At 37.8% G+C, this 11,962-nt stretch overlaps 1 protein-coding gene across 3 annotated transcripts in view; it reads left to right on the top strand.

Moving 5' to 3' along the window:
* Positions 1–11,962, top strand: part of ASUN (asunder, spermatogenesis regulator) — a 44,913-nt gene that overhangs the window by 730 nt on the left and 32,221 nt on the right. For all 3 annotated transcript variants that reach the window (XM_019515707.1, XM_019515705.1, XM_019515706.1), the window contains exons 2-6: positions 2,549–2,780; positions 5,303–5,377; positions 6,985–7,187; positions 9,426–9,506; positions 11,476–11,566. In XM_019515707.1, the coding sequence (XP_019371252.1) occupies positions 2,556–2,780; positions 5,303–5,377; positions 6,985–7,187; positions 9,426–9,506; positions 11,476–11,566 (675 nt within the window). In that variant the 5' untranslated portion in view covers positions 2,549–2,555. The remainder of the gene's footprint in view (positions 1–2,548; positions 2,781–5,302; positions 5,378–6,984; positions 7,188–9,425; positions 9,507–11,475; positions 11,567–11,962) is intronic.

Below are 11,962 nucleotides of genomic sequence, written 5' to 3'. Positions count from 1 at the left end.
CCCCCGCCACCCTCCCCCCCCCCGGCGCTAACGGTGGCCCCACCGTTTTAAGGGAAATTTAAAGGGGGTGTTGGATGCCTCGACTGAAGTATGGGATGACAAGGCTCTTTGGGTGATGTGATAGCTTTTTTCAGACCACCTAAATAGTTGGGAAAATTATTCTTTGCAAGCATTTGGGCACAAATGCCCTTCTTCAGGCCGAGGGAGAGTCTGCCGAAGCACTGAGTTTAATGCCTCAACTGATGAGAATTGTGGCTCGTGGTAGAGGTGATATCTTTTGTTAGACCAACTAGATTTCTTTAATGAAAAGATAGCTTTTGGGCACAAACACCTTTCTTCTGGCATTGGAGAAAAGATTGTAAAAGGATCAAGTGATGGGAAAGTCTTGAAGCGTCTCTGCCCCTGGGTCAGGCTGCCAGGGGAATGTGTCGCTCTCTGTCTCTCTCTTGTTTTGATTTTTTTAAATAACAAATATTAGACAGAGAGCATTGAGTCAAGTAGCCAACAAGGAAGGTTGCTGGATGGACCAGGGACTGTGGCTTTGCAGACCCTCTGTGGTGCGTGTTACGTGATAGTCCAGCATAAAACTTATTGAACAAGTTTTAGTTTAAAGTGCTCCACTGCCATTTTTCAGTGCAGGGACGCTGATATCCGTGAGGCTGGAGTCTGCTGGAATGCAGTAATTACCGTGCACTATAATTACAGTGTACCTTCTTTATGTGTATAGGTGCTCTTAGTGGTTAACAGGCTTGGTGATTGTGGACTAGCCCTGTTCCTGGTTTTCCATTGGTTAACTGATTAAGAAAAAGGTTACAGAAGACTTGAAACTTCTTTGTTACCTGCCTAGCACAAGTGATCCCAAATAGAAAGATCATATGTGTTATGCCCAGAACAGAAAGGGACATGGGTGATTTTTTTTTTTTTTCCTTCCTTCTAATCATTGTAGGGCTGGGGGCATGGAAGAGCTTGTTGTCAGAATGAATTGAAAAGTCAGATTACAAGAGACTCCAGGTTTGAATTCAACATTGTATTGGTTTTCAAAACCTGTGTACAACTTTGTGGCCAGGATAATAATTTTAGCTCCCTGGGAATGACTGGATACAAACTTTGGGAAAAATGTAAGTAACTAAGGTCAGATGCACGAGTGTGGCATATTTAAGTATCTCATTGCAGCTTTAGACAACTTGTGTGCCTTTAATGTTGAAATTACAGCTGTGGCAAAAATCAAATTTTAGTTTGTCTCTACTGAAGAATGTCATAAACAGTGTCCATGTTAGATTCAAGAAATAAGCAGCATAAGCTAATCTATAATTGGAGAGAATAGTGATCTATAATGGAATCATGATCTCTCTGCCTAATAGAGATCTATAATGGGAGAGAATTGTGTAGCATTCTGGTAGCACTCTTCAAGTTGCGCTCAGTTTTGTTGAAGCAGAAGCAGCCTTGTGTATGACTCTTAAAGGACAGGGTCAACTTGAAATACGGCCAACTTCCAACAATGACTTAAAAATAGGGTTCAGGAAATAATTTAATGCTTCCAAGTTCCTGTGGAGTATTTTTTACATTACAGTTGCATTTTCATACTATCTTAAAAGTTCTTCTTGCCTATGTTGTGCAACGACTGAGTCAACAAAAATTAATGTCTCTATAATACTGAAACAGAGGAACTGATAATTCACAAATATCAACTGCAAAATTTAACAGACTGGAGGAAAGCTTCTATGCTAGAAAGACTCAGTACAGTGGGTTCCCAGTACGGTGCCTGTGGGCACAGTGGTGCCCTTTGAGGTTTATTTAGGTGCCTGCACACATTTTCACAATCAGTAAAAATCATTATTCCAACAAAAAATGCTGTAACTTCTGATTTTGAACTCAGAACAGCAACACTTAAATTCTTTTCACCGGCTGTATGCAACGGCTGCCAGAATGAGACTGAGTCAGGCTGACTGATGCAGTGATGGAGTGGTGCTTACTATTCCCCTCCCAAATGAAACCAGGCACATGCACATATCCAGGAATTACCTTGATATTGGCTTGCTGCTTTTTCTTTTAAATTTGAATGTGTCCTTGGGCACACAAACACTGGGAACCCTGCTCTAACTCATTTTAAGAAATTACGTTTTAAAGATAGATTTCAAATATAGAAGTAATTATCAATTCCTGTTAATTTTGTCTTCAATTCTTTGAGGTAGGAGTGAAAGAAATGTAATATCAGTATTTGCTTTCTTCACCACCTACCTCATTTTTTTCTTTTGTTGCATAAAAATGCTTTATTTGTAGACACAAATCTTGTATATCAGGTTTTTAGTTTAGACAGATATTTTTTAAATATCAACCATAATTCAATTAATGTAGTTGCATAAGATGAAAATAATTGCAAGTCATTAAGTATAGCCTTGCAAAGAGTAGTTTCGTAGTAAGGTTACTGTTTGCATACCCAAGATACTTTATAAGCTTTACAATAATGTTGTAAATATAGCAACTGATAAAACTACTGCAGGTTTTTTTTTTTTGTCTAACTGCTGGATGTTTTTTGTTGTTGTTTCAGGAAGAAAATGAAAATTTTCGCTGAGTCCCATAAAACTGTGTTTGTTGTAGATCATTGCCCCTATATGGCAGAATCTTGCAGACAACATGTTGAGTTTGACATGTTAGTGAAGAATCGGACCCAAGGAATTATACCTCTGGCTCCCATCTCAAAGTCACTATGGACCTGTTCAGTAGAATCATCTATGGAATACTGTAGAATAATGTATGATATATTTCCTTTCAAAAAACTGGTAAGTGCTTTTAGAAATACCAGTTATAGAGCCATATTATGATGGGATGTTTTCTCATTTTAATGTAAGCCGTATATTTTTAAAGATTTGGTCACAATAAAAACCAATACTGTTCAGTCATAAAAACTGGAAATTAAAAAAATCTAACTTTTTCACTGTTTAAGCTGTGGATTTTACTTTCTTATTTTATCTAGGAGAATAACAGTATTGGGTTTCACTGACAGTTATGGGCATTTTTATTTTCTGGATATTCTGCTTGACAGCTCAGTACTTTGGTTATAAGCAATATGTCGAAGTTTCCATGCAAACTGCAAATCTTGATCCCACCAACCCATTATTTTTTTCAAAATCCTTAATAATCAGAATTTGCACAGCTGCTCCTCGACCCAGGACTTGTATTTGGCACGTTCATTGTACCCAGCATGACCTCTCATTAATATTCCAGTGCATATAACATTAAATCCTATAACCGATCCATATAATTATCTTTTACAGAGTGTTTTATTTTTAGATGAATGCACTTTGGCATTCCTGCTAATGAAAGGGGCTCAACACCTTCATATATGAAAGAGGTGTAGAATGCAATCTAGCATTATTACTTCAATACATTACAGTTAAAAATATAATTTTTATACATAGTGTGGTCTTAGCTTGTTTATCTTATAATAGATACAGTACTAAAGCAAAGCACAGTTAATAGAACATAGGTGAAAGATAGATGACAGAATGCACAATTCCTATACTTTTGCTTTTATATAGTAAGCAACTTTTATTTCTTATGACACCTCTTCATTTCTGATAATCTTCTAGTTGTGTCAAAAAGGAAAGTCAGATTTAAACAGACTTAAATATTAGCACAAAGAAAATAGTTAATTAAAAATAAGCATACAGTTCTTTTATGTTAAAGCTTGAAAGATATTAGAAAAAAGAGTTATTGCATAAAATCAAGGCACCGATGTATCCAGTCTGGTATACAATCTGCAATAGCGAGCAATCCCATTTGATTTTTTTGGAGGGAAAATGCTTGATATTGTACCTAACTAATTGTGAATTATAAAATGGGGGAATTAATTTCTTATCTATTATGTGGGTGTGTCTACACAAGATGCTACAAGTGCAGTAGACTCATTCTACTGTGCATGTCACACCAAAAGCAGTGCTAAGGCGCAGTAGAATAAGTCTACTGCCCATTAGCGTCACATAAAAGAAGTGTGCCAGCACAGCTGTGCAGTAGTGCCAGTCACTGAGAATTATTGCACATTAATGCTCCATAACGCATGTGTAGACATACCCAATGAGTAGCTCTTTTGTCTGCATTTGAATAAAACTTCAGGTAATGTCCTGAAAATGTCAGTTGCCATGGGAAAGACATGAAATCAAAGCATATTCTGGTAGGGAGGTCAGTATTATTTGTCCAAATTGGTGATAGTTAGAATGCCAACTGAAGAGCACAAACCAACTGCAGATGCTTCCTCAGCCTGACAAAGGGTGTCTGTGCCCAAAAGCTTGCAAAGAAGATTTTTTCCCAGCTATTTCAGTTGGGCTAATAAAAGGTATCAGATTTATCCAAAGAACTTCATCTGCCTATGTCCTTAGACCAACACGGCGATAACCTACACCCCAAAACTATTTCATCAAGCCCTTTTGAAACTTTTAGCTATTGTCATAAACTCATCTGACACGTCTGTGCTTACTGTGTTTAATTCTTTGTAGCTCTCTCTTGCTTAGTTTAACAAAGTTGTTGTCCTGTTGTTATGTAACAGAGAAATGGCGTTTTACCATTTTTGCTAACCTCAGCCAGGCATTTAAACGTGCTTAATTCCTATGGTGGAGCTGCATGGTTTGCTTAATCAAGACATATATGATCAGCTAGTATCATAAATGACTTCTCTTGAAACTTTTTGCCTTCCCAGCAAATGTATGTAAACTTGCCTGATCTGCCTTCAAATCCCACCAGTATACTTACCTCAATAACTTCCTTGTGACAGATTCCACAGGCTGATTCAATGTTGTGTTTAATTAAATAACAGATGGTATATATTTCCTCAGTGATGATTCTTACTAATGAAAATGTAACTGAATTAGTAAGGAAGTTACCTCATAATATTTTTGTAATGGTAACTCAGGACTGAAATTGACTTCTTGTTTGTACTTTAACGTATGAAGTTAGCATTGCTACTGACTTTCTTAAAAAATTGACCTTGCATGATTTTTTTTATACTTTGTCTTGTCATTCCACTGCTTCTGAATGCAAGATCTCTAGGGTGTACTCTACTTACAATGTAGAGAAAATTGTAATTTATTGCAACAACCTGTTGATTTAATACAGTAGACATACATTTGACATAATAATGGCATACATTTGACATAGCAAACATCATCATTTTATTTATTAATAAAGATTGACTGGAAAGACTAGGTGGTGGAAAAGTTGCCTTTTCAGGTAGTCCTGATCATTGCATGAGGTAAGAGAATTCATTATGTTACTGTTTTCTTAGATTGTGTTTTGTAACTTTTTTTAGGTGAATTTCATTGTAAGTGATTCTGGAGCTCATGTCTTAAATTCCTGGACACAAGAAGACCAAAACCTTCAGGAGGTATGAATAGTACTTGATACTCTGTTTTGTAGCTTAAATTAATGATCAAATACAACTTTTATTACAGCATAATACATTTTAATTTTGTCCGAGAAAGTGTTGGTCATTTTAGGAAGGATTTTAGTGGTGTTGTATCTTTCACAGAATAAAATTTTTTGAGGACTGTTATTTTTCATCTTACTAGAATGGCAATAAAGACACCAGTTTGCATACGTTTCACATGAAAGTTGCAAATCTAGTCACCTGATCTTTTTTTTTCTTAATACTGTTTATCTTTTAAAAGTCACACGCGTATAACTGCAACAGATGGAAATAGATGAGTTGTAAGATTCATGTTGTACCAAGCTCAAAAATCTCATAAGGAAGTTCACTAAAAAAACATGGAGGTTAAAAGAAGAAAATTTGACAAAATTATTAAAAGGTACTCAGTTTGAATTTTGATAAGTAAAAGACCTAAGGACTAGTGTTACCATCAAAAATAGCAATTTGTACATATTCTGGGTAAGAAAGGCACCTATGTAGACACTTAGATCGTAATCTGCATTCAGATAAGCCTCTCTCTTTCAGCCTGGTTGTATTTATAATACCTTTCTTCTCCATATTATCATTTTTATCATGTTCAGATAAACTCTTTTAATTGCTACCAGCAAAACTACTTAAAATTATTGGTGTTAGTCCGTGAGGGTTTACATTTTGTTGGAAACCTTGAAAGGTCCAGAATCTTATAAGGTTTAAGCTTTGTCCAGGACTATAAAGAGAAAATACTTTCCTTTTTCTTATGTTAATACCAAAATCCTCTTGCCTTTCTCCTGTGGTCTTAAGACTTTTTGGACACTGCAGGCTAATTACGTTATTCCCAGTTACATAATGGGGAGGGGAACTGTTAATAGAGTAGTAAAAAGCTTCAGTGAAAATTGAAAATGGAACGTGAGGGTATGATCCTTCGAGGTGCTGAACTAATGGTTTTAGCTGGAAGTGATCGTCTTAAACCCCTTGCAGGATTAGGCCCTTAAATATTGCAACATGACATAACCTATATGTGTTTAATAGTACAAACTGTAATTTGCACTGTTAATTTTATATAAAGAAGAAAAAGGAAAAAACAGTAAAAAGAAATACTCTATAAATATATGCCATACATCTAAATTTAACAGTGCTATTGGAATCTTTAAATTTTGCTTTTATGTTTGTTATGCTAATATTGTTTATTTGTAATTTTTTTTAATTGGATAAAGCTTGTAAATAATTTTAGACTTGACCTGGTTTGTCTGCTGAGCTAGCATGCTGTTTGCTTCTGATTTTGTTCAGAAACAAAATAGACTCCTTTTACAAAAACATACCTTTGGACAGAAACAGAACTGTCTGTTGAAAAGGCAAAGATTTAAAAAAACTAGGAACCTGTAGTAGAAGATGGTAATAGAACCTGTCGTGCAGTAGGTACTGGCTTCTGTTTTAATTAATAAATAATGTATTTTTTGTGATCGTGCTGTCCAGAGGTGTTGCCAACTAATATATCTACTACAAAAGAAAGCTCAGAGCTAAATATTTTTAGGAAGTTGGTTATGGGTCTGTAAAACCTGTCTCTCTCGGTCTTGTTTTTAAACCAGTTAATGGCAGCTCTAGCAGCTGTTGGACCACCTAATCCTCATGCAGACCCAGAATGCTGCAGCATACTTCATGGACTGGTTACAGCAGTAGAAGCACTCTGCAAAATTACAGAGTACCAACATGAAGCCCGAACTATGCTAATGGAGAATGCAGAGCGTGTTGGAAATAGAGGAAGAATAATCTGCATTACTAATGCCAAAAGGTTGGTATAGGCTAGAGGTGGGGCATTATTTCAGCTGGAGAGCCACTCTAACAAGTTTTGGTGAGCTGCACAGACCAAATTAATGGTGAAGATATTTTTTTAAAAAGTAGATTAAAAAATCATTTGCTAAAAATAAAAGATCTCCTATAAAATATTTCAGTTTTATTTCAAAAACTATTTTTTGGCCTGATTTTATGTTTTTTTGAGGCAGTTGTACAGTAGCTCAAAATTAGAGGTGCACCAACATTTTGGTGCCATATTGGATTGGCACCGATAAAAGGGAAATTAACGTCATCAGCTATTGGCTTTTTTCAGCCAGCGTAGCCAGTAATGTCACCGATAAATCTCATACACCTTCTTGCCGGGGGCTCCTGGATGTCCCACGCATGTGTGCAGGCATACATGGCCAGGAATGCAGCCGGGCAGTGTGGAGAGCAGCAACCTGCAGTAAGTCTGTGGAAGAAGGGAGGTGAAGGGTCGCAGATCGAGGTCCCCACAGTGAGGGAGGGAGTGGGGCAGGGGTTGGGGCACTGCCTAGACAGGGCAGTGAATGGGACTGGGGGTGGGGAGCAGGATGGAGCTGGGGGTGGCTTCCTGGTGCTGCGCACACCTCCAGGGAAGGCACCGGGGGGGTGCATGTGCCCCCCAAGACTTGTGTTAAGGGTTAGGGCGGATGTGGGCTGCCTGCTACGGCCTCTCTGCCGTGCTGCCTTTGCCCCAGGCCCATTCACTGCCCTGGCTGTGCAGCCCCCCCAGCTCCTGCCCCACTCCCTCCCTGACTGTGAGGGCCTTGATCTGCCCCATGCCCCTTCCCTCCCTTGTGCCCCTTCCCTTCCATAGGCTTGCCTACAGGGAAATGCTCTCCACGCTGACCAGCTTCATTCCTGTAAATCTGTAATTGGATTGATATTGGCCAATATGCCTGGTGAATAATCGGCTATTGGTATCGACCAAGAAAATCTTTATCAGTGCACCCCTACTCAAAATAAAGTCTTACTATGTATATTGAAAATTAGGTTAAAGAAAAACCAAAGAAACTCACTCAATGGAGAGAACAAGCCTCTGATGTGCATTAACCAGAAAATCAAAGTCAAGCATCATCTCTGTTGCTTGCTTTTTCTGCATTTGAGCAACCATCTCCTCAGTTTTCTTTGCTTTTTCTTCAGCTGACAAGTTTTTATATTTGGATTCATACTTTCTCTCTCAATGCCAATTCAAATTGTATTCTCTGAACACAGATGCACTTTCACAAATTAAGCAAGTAGCTTTTCCACCCACATGTTTAAAAAAAAAATTAGAAATCTGTTCATTGTTGAATATTTGGCATTCAGTGTCTACCTTCTTTAATGAGCTCATTTTCAGCTCAGGCTCTGGGAAGGGCTGCTTCCACGCAGTGCCAGATTAGGCTGGAGCCATTGGGGTCTGAATGTGGCTCACCTGGGGCCTGCTGCATGGTGCCAGCCAGGTGGGCAGGCAGGGCTGCTTCCACCCAACATCTGTGATATCAGCAGAGGCTGGAGCCAAAGCCACCACTTGCCTGTGGGCTGGATAGAATCATTGGCAGGCCAGATATGGCTGTATTTTGCCCACTCCTAATATTGTCATATGTGTTTAGGTTTGTAAATTACTTGTTTTAGAATTAAACTAAACCCACCGGATTTAGTTTTTTCCTTTTCTAAATGCCACTTGGTGTTCTTGCTTTGATGTATATAATGCCTTCAGTTGATCATTTTTGGGCTAATTCACCAATCCTATTTCCTCACATAGTACTTCACTTGCAGAGGTCAACTAAACTTTAGCTGAAGTAGTCTAGTCAACTGCTTCTCAACTGGAGTAGGAAAGCATTAGTGGAAAGGTGTTCTTGAGAAGTGAGTTATTTAAAGCAGGTGCAGGTGAGTTAGGAAGAGATGAACAGATGAAGAGTTGGTTATCTTCAGAAGAATAAAATCTGAGCTTTAACTTCTTGAGCTGTCTTCAAGCCCCACTCCTGTAACTTTTTGAAGTCTGAAAGATTTTTAATGTATACATTGTACAAGGAAAAAGAAGAGGTGTCTATGTTTGTATTAAGTAGAATTTTTACTGAATACTGCAAAACAAAATTTTACTGAAAAGTTTATTTGCTGCTATATGAAAAGCAAAATTACTGCATTAGTGAAACAAACCCATCAAGAAAAGCTTTTCAAAATCCTCTAGACCAATGACTAATCTAGTGACCGATCAGCTACTATGTTTTTCCAGTGACAGCCATGTTCGGATGCTTGAAGAATGTGTCCAGGAAACGATTCATGAACATAACAAGCTTGCAGCTAATTCAGATCAGTGAGTATGAAGTTCACAAGCACTGTTTTTATGCTTCAGACTCTTGTTTTTATTTGCCTTTGTAAGAAGTGATGTACCTGTTTCACATAAATCTTATTGAAAACTTATTTTGATGGGCACTTTGAATGCTGACTGGAAAAGAAAGCCAGATGAGAAAGATAGTAAAATGTAACTCTAATCCAAGAACTTGAGTATTGACGTATTTACATGCATAATCATTCAGCATAAAACACGTTTCTTTAGATTGGTATCTCTTAAATAGGCAAGCTGTAAGAGAAGATAATTTAGTCTTGTTGTAGGGAACATCCCTAAATTAATAATGTATTTGGTGAGTTCCTGATGTTGATGGTGATTATTGTTTTCAGGGATGCATGTTGATGGCAGCACTAAATTCATTTTACATGGCTGTTACATTTAGACTGTAAAAGCTTAGGTGCTTAGAAATAGTTTTTAGTTTTGCCTAATTTTCCTATTGAAATTTTAGAGAGAAATTACTGATGAAAAAGTACGGGGTCACAATGTTAAATCACGTTACACATCTCTCCCTTGGCTTATTCAGCTTGTGTTATTTGGCTTGGGGACTGTGTATTACAGTGCTGTACAGTGCAGAATAGAAGTAGTTTAGGTTTCCACTTTTTTTCTTTCCTCTAGGCACTTACATAATCTGTAATACATAATAATAAGAGATTCTAGCTCTCATCTATTTTTAATTTCAAACTTCACATTTCACATGTATAGAAAGAATACAATGGACTCCAGAAAATTGACTTTTAGTTTAAGTTCTGTGTTAGGGAAATAAGGAGCAGTTATACACATACATTTGTCTGCTCCAACATGCTGGAGATCCAGTGTGATTAATCAAGTCTGCTTGACACATGAGCTGACCTGCCTTATGCTGTGTTGCATGCATTTGTATAAATGGCAGCAGTGCGGTTTTGAACTAATACTCCTCCGATGTGTTAGTTCTAAAGCACACCACCGCCACTTTGTCAGCACTGACGTGCATTTTGTCATTTATACAAATGCACGTACCCTAGCTCTGGGTGCTTTTAAAAGTGCCCAGTGCTGTGGTGCAAGCACTTACAAATGCTCAAGGTGACTAAAACAGGACACAATGTATACCGTAAAAGGTTTGAATCATAAGACATGGGTTCTTTTTCAGCTGCTATATATGTTCGATGACCTCAGACAAGTTGCACACAACCCTGTGTTCTCTGTGGTACTCCAGCCATTGCGAGGCAAGGGTGTTCAACATTGAGTCTATTAATTTTTATTTCCTGTTCTCTGACATACGATGGGTACTTCTTTATTTCATAGCTATTTGTTATATATTAGCAAAACATTTAGGAGCAGATCCTCAGTTGGTGTCAGTTACCATAGCTTTATGGACTTGGATTGAGCTATAACGGTTTATGCCAGTGGCTCTCACCTATGGTGCTATGAGAGCCTTTTAAGGGTGCTACACAATATTAGCACAGTTAGGTGTGCAAACAGCTATGCAGTTCATAAAATAAACTCAGGCATTTCAGATTCTGATATGTTCTGACCTTTCCAAGTTCTTTGTAATAGAAAAATTCCTCTATTGCTTTTCCATAGTCAAAAAAAGAGTAAAAGTTAAAACCTGGCATTTTCAGAGGTTTGCCTTTAGTCTAACAAGACTTGTGTCTAAAAAGGCTGAGAACCACTGATTTATGCTGGTGATCGTGGAACAGTGGTGTTTTGCACCCCCAAAAGCCTCAGTTAGAAATACTGATGTTTCCCACTATAAATGATATATTTTTTAAAGACAGTAACATGCATCAAGTCCAGGCAAAAACATAAGCAGAACATTTTATGTGCATCTCATGATTTTAGTTCTACCTTGATCAAGAGTTTGAACTAGTCTTGCACAATGTTGATCTAAATTCTGTAGTATACATCTTCAGCTATGTTACCAGCTTACTAACATGTGACTTCTTTTTTGGGGAAGTCTCATGCAAATCCAGAAGTGTGAATTGGTCTTAATCCACACTTACCCAGTTGGAGAAGATAGCCTTGTTTCAGATCGTCCTAAAAAAGAGGTAAGATGTTTCCAGTGCTTTAAAGGAAGGTCTCCAACATATTACTTATCATACAAGAATCTAGACAGATGGTACACCTGGATAATTTAACAATGTTTTGACCATCTTTGAAGCTAAGATAAAGGAATCAATGATATTAACCCCCCCTCCTACCGCCCAGTATCCTAAACATGTTGTTGTTAGCATATAGTTTTATGATAATCCTTCTACCCAGCTTTTGCAGTCTGCATGATGCTAGGACCCCCCCCCCCTTTTGTGTTTGCTTCCTACTTGATTTTGTGCTAATTCTTGACTGTGTGGTAGTTACCTGGTCTTTTGCAAACTGAAAAATAAGTACTTTAAGGGCACCGTGAGAAAAAGTGTAATCCTGTTGTTGTGATTTTCTTTCTTTGAGAG

This window comes from Gavialis gangeticus, unplaced genomic scaffold (assembly GCF_001723915.1).
Source record: "Gavialis gangeticus isolate Ggan-Ray unplaced genomic scaffold, GavGan_comp1, whole genome shotgun sequence".
Classification (NCBI taxonomy): domain Eukaryota; kingdom Metazoa; phylum Chordata; order Crocodylia; family Gavialidae; genus Gavialis; species Gavialis gangeticus.
Note: the sequence above shows the minus strand (reverse complement) of the source record. Positions and strands in the feature narration are given on the sequence as shown.